Source organism: Saccopteryx bilineata, chromosome 4 (assembly GCF_036850765.1).
Source record: "Saccopteryx bilineata isolate mSacBil1 chromosome 4, mSacBil1_pri_phased_curated, whole genome shotgun sequence".
Taxonomy (NCBI): domain Eukaryota; kingdom Metazoa; phylum Chordata; class Mammalia; order Chiroptera; family Emballonuridae; genus Saccopteryx; species Saccopteryx bilineata.
In genome coordinates, this window is record NC_089493.1 from 267,607,078 (window position 1) to 267,630,310 (window position 23,233).

General features: G+C 42.4%; 1 protein-coding gene across 1 annotated transcript in view; it reads left to right on the forward strand.

Annotated features, from left to right (window-relative positions):
* Positions 1 to 23,233, forward strand: part of RCC1L (RCC1 like) — a 62,634-nt gene that overhangs the window by 17,352 nt on the left and 22,049 nt on the right. Inside the window, exons 2-7 of the mRNA XM_066274623.1 lie at positions 6,341 to 6,470; positions 10,276 to 10,404; positions 11,812 to 11,878; positions 12,442 to 12,493; positions 14,862 to 14,946; positions 19,508 to 19,689. Coding sequence (XP_066130720.1) covers positions 6,341 to 6,470; positions 10,276 to 10,404; positions 11,812 to 11,878; positions 12,442 to 12,493; positions 14,862 to 14,946; positions 19,508 to 19,689 — 645 coding nt within the window. The remainder of the gene's footprint in view (positions 1 to 6,340; positions 6,471 to 10,275; positions 10,405 to 11,811; positions 11,879 to 12,441; positions 12,494 to 14,861; positions 14,947 to 19,507; positions 19,690 to 23,233) is intronic.

A 23,233-nucleotide genomic window follows, 5' to 3' on the forward strand; every position in this document is an offset into this window, starting at 1 on the left:
AACTGAGTTTGTAAAATTTGTGTTTTCTGAATTTGCCCACTTCTTTTGTTAAAAATGGCTCTGGGTAACACCAGGCATGTGTCTGTGATATTGCTAATTACCTTCCTGCTTGGGATGGGCCATTGTTGTTATAATGTTACTGGAGGAGGGATTTTCACGCCAAAAAGTTTTAAGAAGGAAGAGGAGGAAGAAGAAGGAGGCCATTGTTTTTGCAGAGAAGGAAGCCAAGATGGCAGGGTGCTGAAGGAGAAGCCAGTTTGTGCAGAGAGGAGAAGGGAGAAGGTGTACAGTTGAGGAACCAGAGGTGACTGAGCTGGTGGAAGCCTTTGATTGTAGGAAAACCCGGATGTATCAGTAGCTTTGTGAGCTCTGAATGAGTGAAAGGGAAGTGTTTTTCCCTCTGTGGGTTTACTCGCTGGCTGGGGCGAGGCTAGAATAAAGGAATGGCCCACCACTTTTTGGCTCCACAGTGGCTTTACCGTCTGCCTGAATTTAATGGGAACCTGCATGTGAATGGACACGATGGCAGCGGCGACTGGCCATACAATACAATTCTGTAATTATTGTTTCATGCACTTATCTTTTAAATCATTTAAGAGAAAAAATTATACAATATTTTATAATTATATGTAATTACTTTCACTGCTGCTGTTCACTTCAGTTGTTAGTTACCATCTGCTGTCATTTCCTTTCAGCCTATTTTTTTAACTGAGATATATTGACATATAACATTCTGTAATTTTAAAGTGTACAATGTGTTGGTTTGATACATTTATATATTACAATATGATTGCCACCATAGCATTAGCTTACATGTCTACCATATCACATAATTATCATCCCTTTTTTTTGGTGTGAGAACATTTACGATCTAGTGTCTCAGCAACTTTGAAGTATATTAAACAGTATTGTTGACTGAAGGACTTCTCTAGTACATGTTATGGCAGGTCCACTAGCAGTAACTTGTCTGTCTTTGGGAATGTCTGTATTTCATCTTTATTTTCTAAGGATAGTTTTATTGGATATGTAATTTTTAGTTGGCAGTTTCTGTTTTTCAGTACTTTAAATATGTCATTTGCTGATTTCTGGTCTCCATATTTTCTGATGACAAGTTAGCCATTAATATTGTTCCCCTTGTACTTTATGAATCCATTTTCTTTTGATGCTTTTAAGATTTTCTCTGTCTTTCAAGAGTTTAACTGTGATTTATTGAGCAAGTTTCATCTGTAGATTTAGGTATATGAAATTGGGTACATTTTCTGCCATTAATTCTTTTTTTCTTTGTTTTCAAGTGCTTTAAAAATTTATTAAATGGTATAGGAGTAACATTGGTTAATAACATTGTATAAAGTTCAGGTGTGCGACTTTATAGTATGACATATGTATACTCTATTAGGTGCTCATGGCTCAAAGTCTCATCTCCTGTCACCATGTATCTGATTCCCTTTTACCCTCTTAGTTCTCTCCCAACCCTCTTTTCCCTCTGGTAACCATCACTCTGTTGTTTAGATCTATGAGTTTGTTGTTTTGTTTGTTTGTATATTTGTTTGTTCATTCATTGCTTTTTTTGAAAAAGAGACAGGAAGGGAGAGAGAGGAGAAGCATCAACTTGTAGTTGTGTCACTTTAGTTGTTCATTGATTGCTTCTCATATGTGCCTTGATGGGGGGAGAGGGCTCAAGCAAAGGCAGTGACCCCTTGCTCAAGCCAGTGACCTTGGGATCACGTTGATGATCCTACTCTCAAGCTGGCAACACCACACACAAACTGGTCAGCCTGCACTCAAGCTGGATGAGCCCAAGGTCAAGATGGAAACTTTGGGGTTTCAAACCTGGGACCTTAGCATCCCAAGTCGATGCTCTATCCACTGTATCATCACTGTCCAGCTGTTGCTTTTTGTCTTATATTTCACATATGAGTGAAACAATATAGTCCTTGTCCTGTTCTGACTTATTTCACTTAGCATAATACTTTCAGGATTCAGCCATTTGTTGCAAATGGCAATATTTCATCTTTTTTTTTTCCTTATTAAGTGAGGGGGGTAGATAGACAGTCTCCCACATGCACCCTGACTAGGACCCACCTGGCAACCACCATCTGGGGCTGATGCTTAAGTCAACCGACCTATCCTCAGGACCTCAGGCCAAGTCTTGGACCAACTGAGCTATCTTCAGTACCTGGGGCCAATGCTCAGACCAATCAAGTCACTGGCTGCAAGAGGGGAAGAGAGAGAGAAGGAGGAGAAGGAGGGGAAGAGAAGTAAGTGGTCACTTCTCATGTGTGCCTTGACCGGAGATTGAGCCTGGGATGTCTGCATGCTGGGCCAATGCTGTATCCATTGAACCAAGCAGTCAACGCCTGTTTCGTCTTTTAAAAATTTTTTAATTTATTCATTTTAGAGGCGGGGGGAAGGAGCAGGAAGCATCAACTGCCATATGTGCCTTGACCAGACAAGTGCAGGGTTTCAAACTGGCAACCTCAGCGTTCCAGGACAATGCTTTATCCACTGCGCCACCGCAGGTCAAGCCTATTTCGCCTTTTTAATGTCTCAGTAATATTCCATTGTATACTGCTCACAAAAATTAGGGGATCAGGCAACATGCAGATACTCCAGTACTTTCAGCCTTTTGTATAGTGCATTTTCACCAATGAAATAAAAGTTGGTTTTGCAATCTCGTTTGCATAATCAAACTTTCTTTGACTTGTCATTTGCTTTTCTGATGTTCTTGTTTAATAAAAAAAATGAAATAATTTTTTTTTATCACTTCATATTCATTTTGAAATACAGTGGTACCTTGAAATACAAACAGATCAACATATGAATTTTTTAAGATACGAGCTGTGACTCGGTTCGCATTTTTGTTCGAGATCTGAGTGAAATTCTGAGATACGAGTCATGATTTGGGAAGCTGCCACTAGTTGGTGCATTGGTGCACAGGTCCAGTATTGGCAGTTTGATATACGAGTTGACTGACTTACGAGCTCGGTTACAGAACAAATTAAATTTGTATCTCAAGGTACCACTGTAACTCCTAATTTTTGTAAGCAGTATATATAAGTACCGTATCTCCTTTATCCACTCTTCTGTGAAGTACACTTAGGTTGTTTCCATGTCTTGATTGTTGTGAATAATGTTGCACTAAACACAGGGTACATATATCTTTTTTATTAAACTTAATGAGGTGGCATTGATCAACAAGACTACATAGGTTTCAGGTGAACATCTCAATAGCATTTAAACTGGTGACTGCATTGTGTGCCCATCACCCAAAGTCAAATAATTTCTTATCACCATATATTTGTCTCTCTTTACTCCCCTCCCCCCATCCCCTTCCTCATCCCCTCCCCCATCCCCTCCTCTGGTATATATATAGGTATATATATATATATCTTTACGAATAGTAGATACTTCAGATTTTTAGGTAGATACCCAGACCAGGGATTGCTAGGACATATGAAAGCTCTAGTCTTAATTTTTTTTTAAATTTTTTCTTTATTTTTTATTTATTCATTTTAGACAGGAGAGGGAGAGACAGAGAGAGAGGAGAGACGGAGAGAGAGAAGGGGGGAGGAGCTGGAAGCATCAACTCCCATATGTGCTTTGATGCGGCAAGCCCAGGGTTTCGAACCGGCAACCTCAGCATTTCCAGGTCGATGCTTTATCCACTGCGCCACCACAGGTCAGGCTCTAGTCTTAATTTTTTTGAGGGCCCTCCATACTGTTTTCCATAGTGGCTGCACTAATTTAAATTTACATTCCCAGCAACTGCGTGTGATGGTTCCCTTTTCTCTCTATCTTTTCCAACAATTGTTATTTCTTGTCTTAAAGGTACTAGCCATTCTAACAGTTGTGAAGTGGTATCTCATTGTGATTTTTATTTTCCTTATAATTAGTGATGTTGAACATATTTTCATGTATCTATTGGCTATCTGTCTTCCTTAGAGAAGTGTCTCTTCAGGCCCTCTGATCGTTTTTGAATTAGATTGTTTGTTCTTTGTTGTTGAGCAGTATGAGTTCTTTATATATTTTGGCTATTACCTCCTTATTGGAAGTATCATTTGTAATTTTTTTCCATTCATTCAGTTGCCATTTAATTTTGTTGGTGATTTCTTTTGCTGGCAAAAGCTTTAGTTTGATGTAGTTCCATTCATTTATTTTTTTCTTTTACTTTCTATACCTTTCTTTGGGGTCAAGTTCACCAAAAAAACAAACAAAAAACAAAAAGAAAAACAACCCTGAGACCATAGTTTATAAGTATAGTAACTGTGTTTTCTTTATGTACTTTTTTTGTTTCAGGTCTTCTAGTCACATTTTTAATCCATTTTGAGTTCATTTTTGTGTATGGTGTCAGCAGTCTAGTTTTATTCTTTTGCATGTGGCTTCCCAGTTTTCCTAGCACAATTTATTAAAGAGACTTCCCTTTCTCCATTGTATGTTTTTGGCTCTGCCATTAATTCTTTAAAAATTTTCTTTTTGCCTTTTTCTTTTTTTTTGCTTTTGCTCTTTGAGACTACCATTACATAAATGTTGATACACTTGTTTTGTTACAGGTCTTTGATGTGCTGTTCATTTTTAAAAAATCTTTTTTCTGTTCTTTAGAATGAATAATTTATACTGATATTTCTTCAAGTTAATTTTCTTCTGCCATTTCAAATCAATCTACTGTTGAGCCTATAGAGTGAATTCTTTCTTTTGGTTATTCTACTTTACAACTCTAGAATTTCCAGTTAGATTTTTAATGTATTTATTTCTCTAGTCAGCTTCCATATTTGTTGAGTCATTGTTATCATATTTTCCTTTAATTCTTTAAACACATTAAAAAAATTCTTTGAGCAATAGTTCATTAAAATCTGACAAATTTAACATCTGGGTCCACTTTGTGTCCATTTCTGCTTTTCCCCCGTCAGCATGGGTCACATTTTTTGTTTCTTTGCATGTCTTATACTTTTTTGTTAAAACTGGACTTTTTGATGATAATATATGCACTCTAGAATTAGATAGCCTCTGCATATTAGCTCTGTGACTGTTAGGCAAGTTCATCTAACTTCTGTCAAAAGGAATTGTATGTCAACTGATTGTTGTTGGCACCAATTCAACATCAACAGCATCCCGAATCTGGGGTGCAGTGAAAATGGAAACTTTCTTCAGTGCAAATAGTGATACAGCATGGCTGTGAAACAGCTCAGTGATGCTATAGCATAGCTGTGAAAATAGCATGGCTGTGAGGCTGTGCTTGGTCCAGTTCCTTATTCAGCTAGGCAGCTCTGCTCTGGTGTGACATCTTATGTGTTTCAGCTCTGTTCTGATGAGACATCTTCAGTGTTTCAGCTCTAGCTGGGGAAACACAGTCTACAGTCTTCTGTGGAAAGTGTGCTGCTTGTGCCAGAGGGGAGCTGGCTTATGTGAACAGGTATCCCTGCCCTGGTCCCTGATTGGTCTGTCTTCATGCAAATGAGGACTCCCAAGTCCTTGCAGTTTGATTGGCCCAAAAGGCACTGTTCTGATTGGTCAGTATAGAGCTGCTCTGATTGGTCAGATTTATGCAGCTTTGATTGGATGGGGAAAGCCTCAATCCTGCTTGGCTAAAATAGGGTTTCAGGAAACCTTTGTAAGGGCTGGCTCAGGTGGCAGAAATAGGATGCAGGCAGGCAGTTCAGTGTAGGCTTCTCTCTGAAGTACAGTTTATGTGAGAGGCCCCTATGTAGAAATGGCTCTGTTTTTTAAAATTTGAACCCATTTAGCCATGAGGAGTCCTTTTAGCAGGTGTCCTCCTCTCACCCCCCCCCCCCCAGGGTTCACATTTGATTTTCTCATCTACCAAATACTGCTACCAGTACTAACAATAACAACAGTAAGTACATTAAGTCAGTTACTATTTACTCTAAGGGCTTTAGCTGTACTAATTTAGTCTTCACAACAACCCCTTGAGAGAGATAGCTTTTTTTTAATTTTAATTTTTAATTTATTGTGTTGACATGGTTGAGAGAGTACTTATTATCTCCACTTTACAGAGAGGGAATCAGATACAGAGGGGTTAAACAATCTCTTTCAGATCACACAACTGGTAAGGGGTGGAGCCAAGAATCAAACTAAGGCAGTCTTCAACTTAACTACTATGCTAGACTGTGTCTGGGTGAGGGGGGATACCTATTTTGTGGGGTAATTGTAAAGATCAAATGAGATAATACATACCAAACACAATACATAGTAAATGTGTAAATGTTAGTTGCTATCTTAATAGTATGTGTTATTGGATGGGGGAAATGACCTGTCAAATTGCTAAAAAAACCCCAGAATAGTGTGACAAATTAGTAAATGCCTTATCCAAACTTTTTTTCAGATTTCATCAGCTGCTTGTGGCTATGGGTTCACATTGCTGTCCTCTAAAACAAAGGATGTTACAAAAGTTTGGGGTATGGGACTCAACAAAGATTCTCAGCTTGGATTTCATAGGAGCCGGAAGGATAAAAGTAAGCGTTCTCACCGTGGCTTCTCTCTGCTGTGATTTGTCTGAGAATGCCCTTTGGATTTTCATGAGTGTGATTACATAAACCAAAGCATAACAACAAAATAGATGGCGTCTTAAAGGGATGTTGTGTGAAATCACTTGGACTAGGTTGTTTTTCATCCTATTTAGTAATAATATTGAACCTTCAGGCACAAAGGCATTTGCTGATAAGTAAAGATGTGCCCTGGCTGGTTGGCTTAGCAGTAGAGCATCGACCTGGCATATGGAAGTCCTGGGTTCGATTCCCAGTCAGGGCACACAGGAGAAGTGCCCATCTGCTTCTGCACCCTTCCCCCTCTCCTTTCTCTTTCTCTCTCTTCCCCTCCCACAGCCAAGGCTCCGTAGGAGCAAAGTTGGCCCGGGCGCTGAGGATGGCTCCATGGCCTCTGCCTCAGGTGCTAGAATAGCTCCAGCTGCAATGGAGCAATGCCCCAGATGGGCAGAGCATCGCCCCCTATCGGGTATATGCAGAAGTCTGTCTGACTGCCTCCTAGTTTATAACTTCAGAAAAATACAAAAAAAAAAAAAAAAAAAGATAAGAGATGACCTTTCTTTCCTAGCTTGGAGATACCAGTAGCTTGAAATACTCTACAGTACTTAGGCTATGGTCTGAGGAAGAATTCAAAAAAATCCTTAAGATGGAGGCTTTATTCTAGTTGTTTGAAACTTGGACTGTAAAATTGTGAGACATAATTTATAGTGACATTTTTAAAAGTAGACAGTAGCCACACAGTATTTTAAGAACAATAAGAGACATGTTTTAAACTAAAGGAGAAACCTAGCCATATATACCAGAACAGACCTTTCTTTTCATTTTTTCTTTTTTTTGTTCATATACAAATATATTATTTTTATTTTGATTATAACTATATTTTGCTTTCTGCTTTTTTTCCCCACTTAATTTTATATTAGCATTCTTTTTTTTAAAATTAATTAATTTTTTTTATTTTTCTGAAGCTGGAAACAGGGAGAGACAGTCAGACAGACTCCCGCATGCGCCCAACTGGGATCCACCCGGCACGCCCACCAGGGGGCGATGCTCTGCCCCTCCGGGGCGTCACTCTGTTGCGACCAGAGCCACTCTAGCGCCCGGGGCAGAGGCCAAGGAGCCATCCCCAGCGCCCGGGCCATCTTTGCTCCAATGGAGCCTCGCTGCGGGAGGGGAAGAGAGAGACAGAGAGGAAGGAGAGGGGGAGGGGTGGAGAAGCAGATGGGCGCGTCTCCTGTGTGCCCTGGCCAGGAATCGAACCCAGGACTCCTGCACGCCAGGCCGACGCTCTACCACTGAGCCAACCGGCCAGGACTATATTAGCATTCTTTTATAAGGGAATATTGGTTAGTATTTGAAGCCACATTAGCTGTAAGATGCCACCTCACATTTTTATACCATTTATTAGGAACAATTTTAGGTACATGTAAGAATGGACAGTGTACTGTGATGCATTCCATGTTCTGTCATCAGCTTTAGCAGTCATCAACTCATACCATTGTTTTTTTTATTCATTGAGGAGGGGAGGCAGAGAAAGACTCTCGCATATGCCCTGACCAGGCTCCACCCAGCAAGCCCACTAGAGGGCAATGCTGCTCATCTGGGGTGTTGCTCTGTTGCTCAGCAACTGAACTCCTCTTAGCGCCTGAGGTAGAGGCCATGTTACCATCCTCAGCACCTGGAACCAACCCACTGTAGTGGAGCCATGGCTGCAGGAGAGAGAGAGAGAGAGAGAGAGAGAGAGAGAGAGAAAGAGAGAAGAGCAAGAGAGGGAGGGGTGGAGAAGCAGATGCACACTTCTCCTGTGTGCTCAGACTGGGAATCAAACCAGGAACATTCACGTGCTGGACTGACAGTCTACCACTGAGCTAACCGGCCAGGCCAACTCATGCCAGTTTTGTTTTACTCATTTTCCCCACCTTCCTCTCAATAAACTTGAAGCAAATCCTAACGTTGATTTTATTAATATTTCAGAACATAACCGGAAATGTAAGAACTCTTTAAGAAAAAAGTAAACACAACATTATCACACTTAAAAATAATTAACTATATTATTTCTTAGTATCAAAGATCTAGTCAATGTTCAAATTGCTAATTGTCTCACAAATGTCATTAAATTTTAATTAAATTATTTTTTTTAGTGAGAGAGGGAGGGACAGGCAGGGATAGACAGACAAGAAGGGAGAGAGATGAGAAGCATCAACTCATAGTTGATACCTTAGTTGTTTACTGATTGCTTTCTCATATGTGCTTTGATGGTGGGGGGGTGGCGCTCCAGCTGAGTCAGTGACTCCTTGCTCAAGCCAGTGACCATGGGGTCAGGTCTGTAATCCCACGCTCAAGCCAGTGATCTCAGGGTTTCTAACCTGGGTCTTCAGTGTCCCAGATTGACTCTCTATCCACTGTGCCACCACCTGGTCAGGTTTAATTTAATTTTTAAAAACTTATTTGAAGATCCAGGTAAGGTCCAGAGTTTGCAGTTGGTTAAGACTTATAAAAGTCTTTTAAGTCTGTTTTACTCTTTTTTTCTTTCATACTTATTTACTAAAGAAATCACATTGTTTATCCTATAGAATTTTCCAGTCTGGGGTTTGCTGAGTGCATCTCCATTTAACATGCACCTTTATATTTCCTGTCAATTGGTAGTTGGATCTAGAGCCAGGTTCCTTTTAAACGTTAGGTGTTTACAGCTTCCTAGGACCTTCAAGGTCTACAAAGATAGTAATGGGGGATGTGAGTCACGTTTCAGTATTCCAAAGTACTGTATATTTTCAGCTAATAAGGCTGTATAAGCTAATAACATTATCTCGTTTCTTTGATTTTGCCTGGAATCATATCATCTTACTGTGATAGCTAGTTATTCCATAATGATCAAAAGCTCTGTCTGAAAATTGTTAGTCACAAATGAAACAAATGGGCGAGTGTATTATTACAGTATAATAATGCCATTTATTTGGTAGGCAAAATCTTTTTAAACATGGGGTTCAAAGGAGAATATAAAGTTGTTATTTAGTGGAGTGTAGGTTGAGGACTGGTACATTTGCAGATTTTCTTAACTCCAGTTTACATTATAAATATTCAAAAGCTTGTCGCTTAAAGTCTACAAGAGGAATTCTTTGCATAAACCAAACTGACTTCTTCAGTAGAATGGTAAAGAACAATACTATTCTTCTTTAGAGTGACTTCTAAAAACCTTTCTCCCTTACTTATTTAAATATTAAAATTTTATTTTTTGTATAGTTCAGACTCCTAAAGGCGTAGTAGACTAGATGATGAAAAGTCTGCTTTCTCCCTCTGGCCTCCCAGCCATGTGGTTTTTCTCCCTGAAGACAGTGTGTGTTCACAGTTTCCAGGCTGTCCTTCTACAGAGATGTAATACTGTACGTGCAAGTGAACGTACCCGTGTATTCTGTTTGCTTCCTTTTAATATAACAGTATTGCTGCTGTTCACTTTACTGAGAAGTTTTAGTGGGTATTGCAGGGAGACAGTGCTTTTATTTTCCTTAAAAATTTAAATGGTATTAAATGACATGCAAAGAGATTTAAGATGTATGCTTTTCCGTAATCAGTGTGTAATGGAGGCAATGGGATACAGTGGGGTAGGGGTGGGGGGCGCTGAGCAGAATCCAATTCTACCTTTGCCACAGCTTATGTGCCTTGAGTCATTCATTCCGGTATCTGACTGAGGAAAAATGTGGCGGTTGGACAGTGTGACTTCTAATGTTGGAAGCGCTGTGAATCTCAATGAGTGTAATCAACCTGATTGTTTTTGTTTCAGCGAGGGGATACGAGTATGTTTTGGAGCCCTCACCAGTTCCACTGCCTCTGGAAAGACCCCAGAAAACACGGGTGCTGCAGGTCTCCTGCGGCAGAGCCCACTCTCTTGTCCTCACAGACGGCGAAGGAGGTGAATCGACTGTTCAAGACGGACGGAGGAGTGGGGGACCACTTTCTTGCCTGTGACCCTAAGGTGGCTCATTTGATTGAGTCACATCTGTGTGGAGAAGCTGTTGGCCTTCTCTGAGCCAGTAGGATGCTCAAGAGAGCTGTATTGGGCAGTCCTTGCTAAATCTTTTGTGCTCTCTGCTCTCTGAGGTTCTTGGACAATCTCAGTATGTAAAATGTGAGAGGGCACACCAGGCAGCGTTACCGAGGCCTCCCACTCCCTCTGCATAGTCACTGGGCTAGGCAGCACGTGCAGATGGCTTTTTCCATTGTTCTGAGGGAAGCCCGTTTGCGAACACTCTTCCAAGGATGGGGGCTTCCAGAGTCCAGACTTCTGGGTAACCCCCGCCCTCTCCAGGCCGGCTTGACTGGATTTTTCAAATTTCATTTTCTAGCTAAGTGTTCTTTGTAGGAAAAGGTGAAGATAATGTTTAGGAACTTTAAAAAAATGCTTTTATTAATTTTAGCAAGAGAGGAAGGAAGAAAGAGAGAGACAGGAACATCGATCTGTTCCTGTATGTGCCCTGACTGGGGATCGAACCTGCTACCTCTGTGCTTTGGGATGACGCTTTACCCAGTTGAGCTATCTGGCCAGGGCGCGTTTAGGAACTTGTTCAAGAGGGATTTTTGCATCAAGGGCACCCTAGTGATGGGTTCAAGAAATGGTGTTGCTGAGGCCTCTAGCAGGAGGTACTTACCTTGTGTGAGATGGATTTCTGAGAGGTGGAGCAAGGCCCCGAGGGAAGGGCGGAAAGAACAGGTCGGAGGTGCTGGTGCGACAGGTCCAGACCCCAGTGCGCCTGTAGCTCTGCCTGCACAGGTTGCGAACGGAGAAGGAAACCCAGGGGCAGCTAGGGTGAGTGGTGGGACTAGGACCGCTTTTTTTGTTTTGTTTTATATATATTTTTTATTTATTCATTTTTAGAGGAGAGAGAGAGAGAGAGAGAGAGAAGGGGGGAGGAGCAGGAAGCATCAACTCCCATATGTGCCTTGACTGGGCAGGCCCAGGGTTTTGAACCGGCAACATCAGCATTCCAGGCCGATGCTTTATCCACTGCGCCACCACAGGTCAGGCTTTAAATATAACTTTTTTAAAGGACTTTATTAATTTTTCAGAGAGGAGAGAGAGAGAGAGGGAAAGAGGATTAGAGAGCGAGAGAGAGAAGGGGGAAGAGCAGGAAGCATCAACTCCCATATGTGCCTTGGGAAGCCCTGGGTTTCAAACTGGCGACCTCAGTGTTCCAGGTCGACGCTTTATCCACTACGCCACCACAGGTCAGGCCTAGGACCACTTTTGAGACCCCCTTTTAGTCCTTACATTCTAGGACTCCATGAACCTGAAGATATAATTGGGGGCATTATTTTTTAGTTTTCAGCATGGGAAACAATTCTTACGGGCAGTGTGGAAGAAAGGTGGTGGAAAATGAAATTTACAGGTAAGTTCCTGAAAGGACTGCTGCTTCCCCCAATTGTGTTCAGCATTAAACGACGTTTCTGAGCGACAGGCCCACGGAGTAGTAAGCGAGGCTCGCCCTGGGTGAGGGGAGCAGTGAGAACTCCCTGGAAAACTGGGGTGGAGCGTTTTGTTGCAGTTCGGGCTCCATGCATTAGCTTGGTGGGAGGGGAGGGCACGTGAGCATTGATTGTGATATGTAGAAGTTCTTTGAATTAGTTTTGTATATTTAACCAAATTGATTAACTTCTAAGATTCCTCTCTGCTTCAGTCCTGTTTATTTAGTCTTTAAAAAAAAAACCCCATCTAGTTCATCACATTGTGCTGGTGGTTCTAAATACCAGGCCCAATTCTGACAGTGTAAAGAAAGGATTTTGTTTGTTTTGTTTTATTTTCACACCATGGCCCAATTGTGCCTTATATTTGACCTTGAGAGTTTGCCTAACAGTTACTCTGTATGTGGGGGGCACAGTTAAGGGTGACAGAACCCCGTCGTGCTTACTATGAACATATCTCTTGCTTCTCCCCAAATTGCTACTGGTGTAGTGAAAGTCACAAAGTCCATAGAATGCAGGACTTCGATGGACAGGTGGTCCAGGTAAGAGACAGGGGCCAAAAGCCACTCTTCCTGCTCCCTGGGACACTTTTGAAAGAGGGGGCCAGTTGGGTGGAGTGATGGCAGACTTGGTAGGTAGATTTCCTCCTTCCTTCCCTCCCTCCCTCCCTCCCTCCTTTCCTTCCTTCTTTCCTTCCATCCATCCATCCATCCATCCATCCATCCATCCATCCATCCATCCAGCAGCTCCTGTTTGTGCCCTGATTGGGGAATTGAACTGACAACCTCCTTGTTCTGGGACAACACTCCAACCAACTGATCTGTCCTTCCAGGGCTTAATTTTTATTGATTTTTAGAGAGACAGAGAGAAGAAGAGAGGAAGAGATAGAGGGAGGAGGGGGAAGAGAAGCATTCATTTGTTGTTCCACTCAGTTGTGCATTCTTTGGCTGCTTCCTGTGTGTGCCCTGACCAGGGATTGAACCCGCAACCTTGTTGTTTCAGGACAATGCTCATAACCAATTGAGCTAACCAGCCAGGTGGTAGGTGGGTTTTCTGTATTAATAAATTATTTTAGTGAAAATTATTGCCTACCTCCTATATAGACCGGGATTTGTGGCAGATCGTCGGTACAGAGTTGAAAAAGGTTTGGGGATAACACTTTAGTGGGAGAGACAGATTGAGAAAACCGCTGTGTGGGGCACTGTGTAAGTTCCAGGCTGGCTTTACCTTGCTTATTTGATTTCCTCCTCTGGTGCAGTGCCTGCACGTGGTCGGCACTTATAATAAATACCTAAATAAGTGAACACTTACAGGAATTGCTGTAGAAGTACCACGAGGGGATTTGTTAAGTCTGGCAGGGGCAGAGTGGAAGGGAGAAAAGGATCATGGGGGCGGTGGCAGAGGAATTGACCACCACATTGGGGAATGGTGAAAGGGAAAGTTCTCTGGCAGAGGGGAGGAAACAGCTGGGGGCTTTAACTTCTGAGAACCTGCAGTCTGGCTGGAGTTTGGTATGCTGGAGGAGGGCTGGGGGAGAGGCTGGAAGGTGGGTTCAGAGTGAACAGTGCGTGGTCTTGAATGCTTTTCTAAGGAGTTTAGACTTCATCATCTTGACAGTTGGGGCCTATCAAAGGTCTAAGCAGGTGGAGGGACAGCCAGATCATGATCTATTTAGAAAGATAACTTTAGCCATGATATGGAGTGGAGTTGGGGAAGATAGTGATGAAGGCCACTTGGGAGGCCGTGGGGAGAAGGGACAGGTGAGGAGACATGTAAGGGTTTGGGGCAGGGAGTGAGCTAGAGGGAGTCCCGCATGACTCCATAGGCAAATGACTTGGCTGCTGGTGTTAGCCCATCTGGGGCGTATTGGAGGAGGAGGAGCAGGCTTGGGTTGGCTGGGAGCAGGAAGCCAGGAGAAGGAGAGAGTAGAAGGAGAGAGTGAGCTAGTAGGATGTAGTGCTTCTTGCATAGGCTTCAAAGTCACATGGATGTGAGTTTAATTCCCTGCTTCTCCACATATTAACTGGGTGACTGGGCAAGTTACCAAACTTTCTGAGATTGAGTTTTTATTTTTAAGATTTTTTTTAAACGTGTTTTGTTTTTTTAGATTTTATTTTATTCATTTTTATTAGAGAGAGGAGAGAGAGAGAGAGAGAGATAGATAACAGGGGGAGGAGCAGGAAGCATCAACTCCCACATGTGCCTTGACCAGGCAAGCCTAGGGTTTCGAACTGGCGACCTCAGCATTTCAGGTTGAGTCTTTATCCACTGTGCCACCACAGGTGAGGCGAGATTTAGTTTCTTATAGGTGGTCTTGGATATTGATTTAGCACAGTGTCTGAGATAAGAAGTGTTCAATAAAGGGAGCTTCTCATTAGGCATTGGGAAAATATCGATAGGTCTGAACTCAGTGGCTTTGTCAGAACTGGAGATAACAGGGTGGAGCTGGTAGCAGAAGCCGTGGGAATGGAGCAGTGTCCCAGGGAACTGTGAGACGGAGGAGAGAAGAGGGCAGGGGCAGAGCCTTGGAGGATTCCAACTCTGAGGGTGGGAAGTGGAGGCTGAGTGAGTGGCAAAGATTGGATGCTACTGGAAAGACAGAAGAGAGGAATAGGGAAGAGAAAAGCTTTCTGGCGGAGGGAGTGGTCCCTCAGGTATGAAGGCGAGGGAGGAGCGCTTGGGTTTGTTCTTTAGGACACGTTTCAGTGGAGTGGGAGACAAAGGCTAGGCTGCAGGGTGTTGAGAATAAATAGGAGGTGGAGGCAGTATGGAGCAGCCTGGCTGGCTGGACCCGGCTGTGGATGTTCAGGAACAGTAGGGAATGTTGCAGAGCTGTGAGTCTAATGACTGGGACACTGGCTTCTAAGGATTTCTTCTCATCAACCTCATTTCTCTCTGTCTGTCTGACAGGTCGCCTGTGGTCAGGACCATAGTCTGTTCCTAACGGATAAAGGAGAAGTCTATTCTTGTGGATGGGGCGCGGATGGGCAAACAGGTATTGTTCCTTTCACCCCTGGGGATAGTGCAGTATGCCCTTGTGAGCCGTAGGGCTCTTGTAGGCTAGAACTCACCTTCCTTAATTGACTCTTTCCTCTCCTATTCCTTTCTGGGGAACACTGTTCTGTTTCGTCCATCCTGGTTTACCCGGAGCTTCCATAGAAATAAATTGATGAGATTGGATAGAGCATTGGAGCATTGGAGCCAGCCCTCCACAGAGGAGTTTTGAGCCCTATAAAGAAGAAAAAATGCCACCTGAAAGGAGCTTGATTTTAACTGATTTCAGAAGAATATCATTAAGGGAGATAGGAATGAAGGATAACCTTTATCACCTTGTATATTTAATCTTTTTGTTTTTGGTATTTATCTGAAGAGAGGGCCCTTAAATTTAAGGTTTAAGTCTTGTATAAATCTTAGTTATCCTGATCCAAACTGTCTTTGCTCATTCTCTCATGTCTTTTTTCAGTCCTTGTTCATATGTGCACATCTTTTATATTGTAATGATAGCATAGGTGTGATTTTATATGCTTGTTTTATCATTGAAATTTACATAAAACATTTTTCCATGTCAGTGCAATTTTCAGAGTTATGGTTCTTTTATTGGCTTTTTTTTTTAATGCGCAGTTACAATTTTTAGTATTTGTATGATACAGCTCAAGTTAATTTTAAAAAAATGTTTATTGTATTGATTTTAGAGAGAGAAGAAGGGGGAGAGAGAGAGACAGGAACAATCTGCTCCTGTGTGTGCCCTGACTGGGGATTGAACCGGCAACCTCTGCGCTTAGGCACAATGCTCTAACTGAGCTATCTGGCCAGAGCTCAAATTAATTTTTTTTTTCTTTTTTCTTTTCTGAAGCTGGAAATGGGAAGAGACAGTCAGACAGACTCCCGCATGTGCCGACCGGGATCCACCCGGCACGCCCACCAGGGGCGAAGCTCTGCCCCTCCGGGGCGTCGCTCTACTGCGACCAGAGCCACTCTAGCGCCTGGGGCAGAGGCCAAGGAGCCATCCCCAGCGCCCGGGCCATCTTTGCTCCAATGGAGCCTCGGCTGCGGGAGGGGAAGAGAGAGACAGAGAAGAAGGAGGGGGGTGGGGGTGGAGAAGCAAATGGGCGCTTCTCCTATGTGCCCTGGCCGGGAATCGAACCCGGGTCCCCCGCATGCCAGGCCGACGCTCTACCGCTGAGCCAATCGGCCAGGGCTCAAATTAATTTTTAATTGATTCATTTGTGCTGTGGTTCTTCAGTTTGCCATATATTCTAAATATTAATTATCAGATATTTGATTTCCAAATATTTTCTCCCTTTTAGCGGGTTGCCTTTTTACTCTGTTGGTAGTGTCTTTTGATGCACAAATGTTTTTAGTTTTCATTAGTGAAATTTGTGTATTTTTCTTAAAATTTTTTTTATAGTTTTATTAAGAAGTAATTGAGGGGGGAGGGGTGGAGGAGGGGCACAAAGAAAACCAGATAGAAGGTGACGGACGACAATTTGACTTTGGGTGAGGGGTATACAGCATAATCAAATGTCAAAATAACCTGGAGATGTTTTCTCTGAACATATGTACCCTGATTTATCAATGTTGCCCCATTAAAATTAATAATAATAATAATCATAATAAAAAAGCTAAAACAAAGAAGTAATTGACATACATCGCTGTATATTTTAAGGTGTATCAAATGATGGTTTGATTTCTACATATTATGAAGTGATCACTGCAGTAGGTTTAGTTATATCCATCATCTCACATAGAGCCAATAAAAAGAAAAGAAAAAATTTTTTTCTGCTTGTGATGTATTAGGATCTATTCTCTTTATGTTTTCTTTTGTTGCCTGTGCTTTTGGGGTCATATATCTAAGAAATCATCGCCAAATCCAATGTTGTGAAGCTTTTTGCCCTGGGTTTCTTCTGAGAGTTTAATAGTCTTAGCTCTTACATTTAAGGTTTTTGATCCATTTTGAGTTGATTTCTCTATGGTATTAGCAAAAGGTCCCACTTTTTTTTTTTTTTTGCCTATTGATACTCAATCTTCTCAGCACCATTTATTGAAAAGACTGTCCTTTTCCTATTGAATGGTCTTGGGATTCTTTTCAAAAATCATTTGACCATATAAGGGAGGGTATATTTCTGGAATCTCTTCTGTTCCATTGGTTTACATGTCTGTCTTTATGCCAGAGCTACACTGTTTTGATTTCTATAGCTTCCTCGTAAGTTGAAATCACTAACTGTGAGTTTTCCAACTTTGTTCTTCTTTAAAATCATTTAGCTATTTAGGGTGCTTTGAGATTCCATGTACATTTTAGGGTTGATTTTTCTATTTCTGCAAAAAACGTTGGGGTTTTAATTGGGATTATATTGAATTTGTAGATCACTTTGGATAGTATTACATCTAAACAATATTAAGTCTTCCAGGCCTTACCTGTGGTGACACAGTGGATAAAGCATCAACCTGGAATGCTGAGGTCGCCAGTTTGAAACCCTGGGCTTGCCTGGTCAAAGCATAAATGGGAGTTGATGCTTCCTGCTCCTCCCCCCTTCTGTCTCTCTCTAAAATGAATAAATATTAAAAAAAAGTTCTTAAAAAAATAAAAGTCTTCCAGGTCCTTTCCTCTGTTAATATTTTCTTACTTTCAGCATTATTTCATAGTTTTCATTGTACAAGTCTTTCACCTCTTTGATTAAGTTAATTCCCAAGTATTTTATTCTTCTTGACGCTACTGTAAACAGAATTGTTTTCTTCACTTCCTTTATGGATTGTTCACACTGTTAGCATACACAAGTGCAGTTGAGTTTTTTTTTTTTAAAGATTTTATTTATTCATTAGAGAGGAGGTAGAGAGAGAGAAGGGGGGAGGAGCAGGAAGCATCAACTCCCACATGTGCCTTGACCAGGCAAGCCCAGGGTTTTGAACTGGCAACCTCAGTGTTTCCAGGTTGATGCTTTATGTACTGTGCTACCACAGGTCAGGCTGCAGTTGAGTTTTGCGTGTTATTTTGTATTCTGCTGCTTTGCTGAATGCTGTTCATTTTCATAGCTGTATGATATTCTATGGAATACACCTCAGTTTAAGCATTTTTTGTTGATAGGTATTTGGATGGTTTACAGCTTTTTGTTATATAACAAGCAGTGTTTCTGTGCTCATCGACATGCCCCCATGTACATGTGCTCAAGAATTCTAGGTACTCTGGTGAAGGTTCTGTGAGTGGGAGTGCTGGGGTGTAGGGTGTGCATATGTGTTCCAGTGACCGTTTTCCGAAATAGTTCTAACAGGTAACCTCCACAGCAGCAGGCTGTGGTGTTCGATAGTCTGGGCAAAGTTTGGTATTGTCCGCCTAGCAGTTTTTGCCTGTCTAGTGGATTTGAAATAGTATCTCATTGAGGTTTAAATTTGCATTTTCCTAATTACTATTGAGAGTGGGGATCTTTTCGTGTATTTATTGACCAGTCTTTCTCTTCTCTGAAATGTATGTGGTGTCTTTGCTCATTTTTGTTGACTTGTTTGCCTTTTGCTGACTGGTTTTTAGGAAGTATGTATATATTTTCTATCTGTAGTATTTATCATTGATAGTGTTGCACATATCTTCTCCTAGATTGTGGTTTGTCTCTCGTCTGTCCATTTGAGTTTTTAATTTTAACTATATTCTGTCATTTCTAATTGTTTCCTTTTCAAATTTACCTGACCATTTTCTATAGTCTGTTTTTCCTGCTTTTATTTCTTTGGACGTTGCACAGGGAGTTAGTTTTTCATTTGTGTATTGTAATTCTCGTGTCTGAGGTCTGGAGGGTCCACATTGGCTATCTGTTCATTCTGTTTACTCTCACTCATAGTGGTATCTTTCCTCATGAGGTTAGTCATTTCTGCTTTCAGTCTCATATTTTATTGAGTTTAATTTGTGGAAACTCTTATGCGCCTAAATTGGAGACGCTTTCCTCCAGAGAGGATTTGGATTTGCTTTTGCCTGTTGCCAGGGGTCTGCTGCCAGTCAGACACCGCGTTGAGCCCCTGTGAGGAAGCCCCTGGGAGCAGCACCGGTGGTTAGTGCTTTGCCTCTGTATGCTCCCTGCCCGGGGAGCTCCCTCCATCACAGTGTGATAGTGACATTGTCCTTTGGGCAAGCCCTGTCTTTTCCTCTGAACTGTTTACCATCCTGGTTGCCTGTTTCTATTTGCTTTTTTGAGGGGTGGGGTGGAGGGTTTAGGTGGAGTAGGCTCTTAGAGATTTCCTTTATTTTCCAGCAAGCTTAACAGTGCATTAGAAATTGCTCGTGGTAATATATGCAAGGTCTAATAGGTTCATTATATCGTGGGATTTCGTCTTGAGAAATTTTCTAACTGTATCAGATCTAGAAAATTCCAAGGGTTTTAAAGTGATCCAGTTATAGTTATGTCTTTTTTCTCCTCTGAGAGAACATGGGGATCAAAGTTGCATAGCATGCAGAGGAGCAGATTAGGATTTTTGATAGTGTTTGTAAAGTGCTTAAAATGTGTTTGGCATCTAGTAAGTCTGTGTAAATGTTAAAGGAATAAATAATTAAAAGTAAGTGTTTTCCTTTGTATTAGGTCTGGGTCACTACAGTATTACCAGTGTACCCACCAAACTGGGTGGAGACCTCGCCGGAGTGAACATTGTCCAGGTTGCCACGTATGGTGATTGTTGCCTGGCTGTGTCTGCTGACGGAGACCTCTTTGGTTGGGGCAACTCTGAGTACTTGCAGCTGGCCTCTGTCACCGATTCCACACAGGTATTGAGGTTGCCTACAGTACGGTGCCAGGAGGAAATATAAGGTGTTAAGGGCATTTATAAGCAGTTCTTCACCAAAGTGTGATATATAGCATGTGCTAGAATGTTAAGGCCCAGTCTGTTGGAAGACTGCCTCTTCAAGGTCCCCAGTTCTTAAAAATCCCGTTAGAGTTCAGACAAAAAACTTAGGTTCAAAAGCGATTATTATCAATGCTTTGATGACATAGTACTGGTTTAGAGTAGTTTTTTAGGTCTACCTGGGTGCCCTGTCTTGTTCTAACGGGGATAGGATACAGTTTACCTAAGTTCCTGTGATGTCACAGTGTGTTTTTGTTGCAGTGTAACCCATAGTATATGCCCCGAAAGCACACGGACCCTAAGTGTGCAGCTCAGTGGAGACGCCTGTGTAACCGTGCCCAGGTTCAAGCAGAACACTAGCAGCCCTTCCGATGCCCTGCGTGTGGCCTCTCCTTGCCCAAGCAAGCCACTGTTAACACAATACAGAACTTTAAACGTTTAAGAAAAACTTCAAATATAAACAAAATGTGGAGCTCAGTGCATAATTAATTTCTAAATACCCATCACTCATGTTCAACAATTACTAACTAAAGGCCCATTTAAAAAAATAGAGATGTGATTCATGATTTTTAAGTATATAATTTAGTGGTTTTTAGTGTTGTCACAAGAATGTGGAACCATCACCACTATATAATTCCAGACATTTTCATTAACAACCCCCCTCAAAACAAAACATATTCCCCAAAGGCCAGTTTTGTTGCATCTATAATTCCATCTACTTCTCTGCCTTGGATTATTTTGAAGCAAATCCTAAGTATCATATTTCATCTATAGAAGTTTCAGTATGTATCTCTAAGAGAGGACTATTTAAAAACCATACTATAACCTTGGCTGGTAGCTCAGTTGGTTAGAGTGTTGTCCCAGGATACCAAGGCTGCAGGTTTGATGCCCGGTCAGGGCACATGCAAGCATCAACTAATGAATGCATAAATAAGTGGAGCAACAAATTGGTTCCTCTCTTTCTCTTTCTCTTTCTCTTTCTCTCTCACTCCTCTCTCAAATCAATAAATCAAAAAAAATGAAAAACATACTATATTCCTTAATATTACCAAACTTTTTTGAGAGGGAGAGAGAGAGAGATAGGAAGGGAGAGAGATGAGAAGCATCAATTCATAGTTGCAGAACTTTAGTTGTTCATTGATTGCTTCTCATATTTGCCTTGACAGGGTGGATAGGGGTGGTCCAGCTGAGCCAGTGACCTCTTGCTCATGCCAGCAACCTTGGGCTTCAAGGCAGCGACCTTTTGGGCTCAAGCCAGTGACCTTGGGATCCTGTTGATCCCGTGCTCAAGTTTGTGAGCCTGTGATCAAGCCAATGACCTCAGGATTTCGAACCTGGGATCTCAGTGTCCCTTGTCAATGCTCTATCCACTATAACACCACCAGTCAGGCACCAAACTTCTGACAAATGCATAGGGCTTTTCAATATATATTAATGATAAACTTGCACAAGGGAAAGTAACGATGTTAGTAAGATGAAAAATACATTCTCTGTGGTCTGGCACAGAGGCTAGAAGTGGTTGCAGATTTGGCTCTGGGCTTCCTGGTAGCCAAAGCAAAGAGAACATGGTTATTTAAATGATTCATTGTTTCTGTAAGATAAATAGCAAATAAAGTGTTCAGGAGAAATATTGCTCTTTCTAATGCCAAGGCCTGAGAAAAATGTCTCCCAAGGCCTTCCTGTGGGGGACAGGTCCAGTGTCATGTTATTGTTATAAGTACCGCATAACAAATGATCCCAAAATGTAGTGGCTTAAAACAACACACATTTATTATCTCGCAGTTTCTGTGACTCAGGACTCTTGGGGTGGCTTAGCTGGGTCTGGCTCTGAGCTTTTCGAAGGCTGCAGTCTTCGTAGGGTTTGGCTGGAGAGGCTGTGCTTTCAGGACCCCCGGGGGCTGTTGGGAGGGTGCAGGTCCTTGTGGACTGCTGGACTCGGCCCTGGTTCCACACTGGCAGTTGGTCAGCTAATTGTTGTTGGCCAAGCGTTCCGTGCTTCCCTGCCATGAAGGCTTCTCCGTGCAGTACCTCACAGCAAGGCATGTGCCTTCATCAGAGTGAGCAAATGAGCAGGCAAGAGAGCCCCAGTGAGACAGGAGCCTGTGTTTCACAGTTTCATCCTGGCAGTTACTTCCCTCACTTTCGCTGGCATTCTGCTCATCAGAAGCGGGTTTCTAGTTCCAGCGCCTGCACAAGGCGGGATTACACATGAGTGTGAGTGGGAGGGAACCGGCCTTACTGAGGGTCATCTCAGAAGTAGCTCGTCACAACCATGATTCTGTGCTGTGGCCTAAGCCTCATCCTGTCAGTGGCGACAGTGGTATGTGTCCAAGGGCTCTCAGCTAGAGTACTTCTCGTGCTTGCCGAGGGCCTCGTGCCAGAGCCCAGGGAGGTGCGGAAGCGCTCTGAGAGCCAGGCGGCAGAGGCCAGGCCCCGCTCGCCAGCCCAGCTTCATCTACACATACATTTTCTGGATGAGTAAGCCCCTTGATTCCTTTTGAGTCAACTTAGGGACTGTTATCTTTCAGCTGTCTCCGTTTAAAAGTGAATCTATGAAGATTCATAGCTGTCACTGAAGCACTTAAACTCTATCTTTCCAAAGTTATTCCTCAGTAGAAGCGCCAACACCAAATCCTGCTGGAAAGCTAAGTTGGCCACATTTCACTTTCCAAACCCCTGACCCTCCCATCTCTCACTGTCAGCAGATCTTGCCTCCTGTTTAATAGAGAAACCAGATGCTAACAGCTGAGAAGACCCTCAGTTTCCTTCTCTGACTCCTGTACACTCGCCTATGCCTGTACCACTCTGGACCCGTCCCTTTTTCTAGCCATAGACGGAGTGTGTCTCTTCTGTGGAAGCTGATTCTTCTCTCTGCGCCCTGGAGCCCACCTCCTGCTGCTTTCTCAGAAGCCATGCTCTCTCTGCTGGGCCTTATTTCCTGTAGCTTCACCCCATTCTTCTCTCCTGGTCCCGCCATCAGTCTTCACACCTGACTCACATGCCTTCCATCTTAGTAAGGCTTATGTGAGCTCCTCATCTCCTTCCGTCCTCTCCACCCCTCCCCTTTGTGTTACCTCCTGCCTCCCTGCTAGGACAAGCTTCTCAGGAAGCTTACAGTTCTGCATCTACTTACTATTGCTGTCCTCATTTCCTACTCAGTTTCCAGTCCATTCCGCTTAGTTTCCACCCTTAGTAGTTTGCTAGGCGGCTTTTGATACAGCTACCAATGATGTCCATGTTGCTAAAAAAAATAATAAAGAATCTGGAGAACATTTTTCACTCTTTATCTTTCTTGGCTTCTCAGCAGCATTTGACATTGGCCATGATATCTTTGTGGAATCCATCCTTCCTTTGCCCCTGTGACTGGGCTCTTCTAGTGCTCTCTTGGCTTTCTCATTGTTCCTTCTTGGTCTCATTTACTGGACCTCCTCTTATGCCAACCCTTTAAATGTTAAGGATCTTCATGG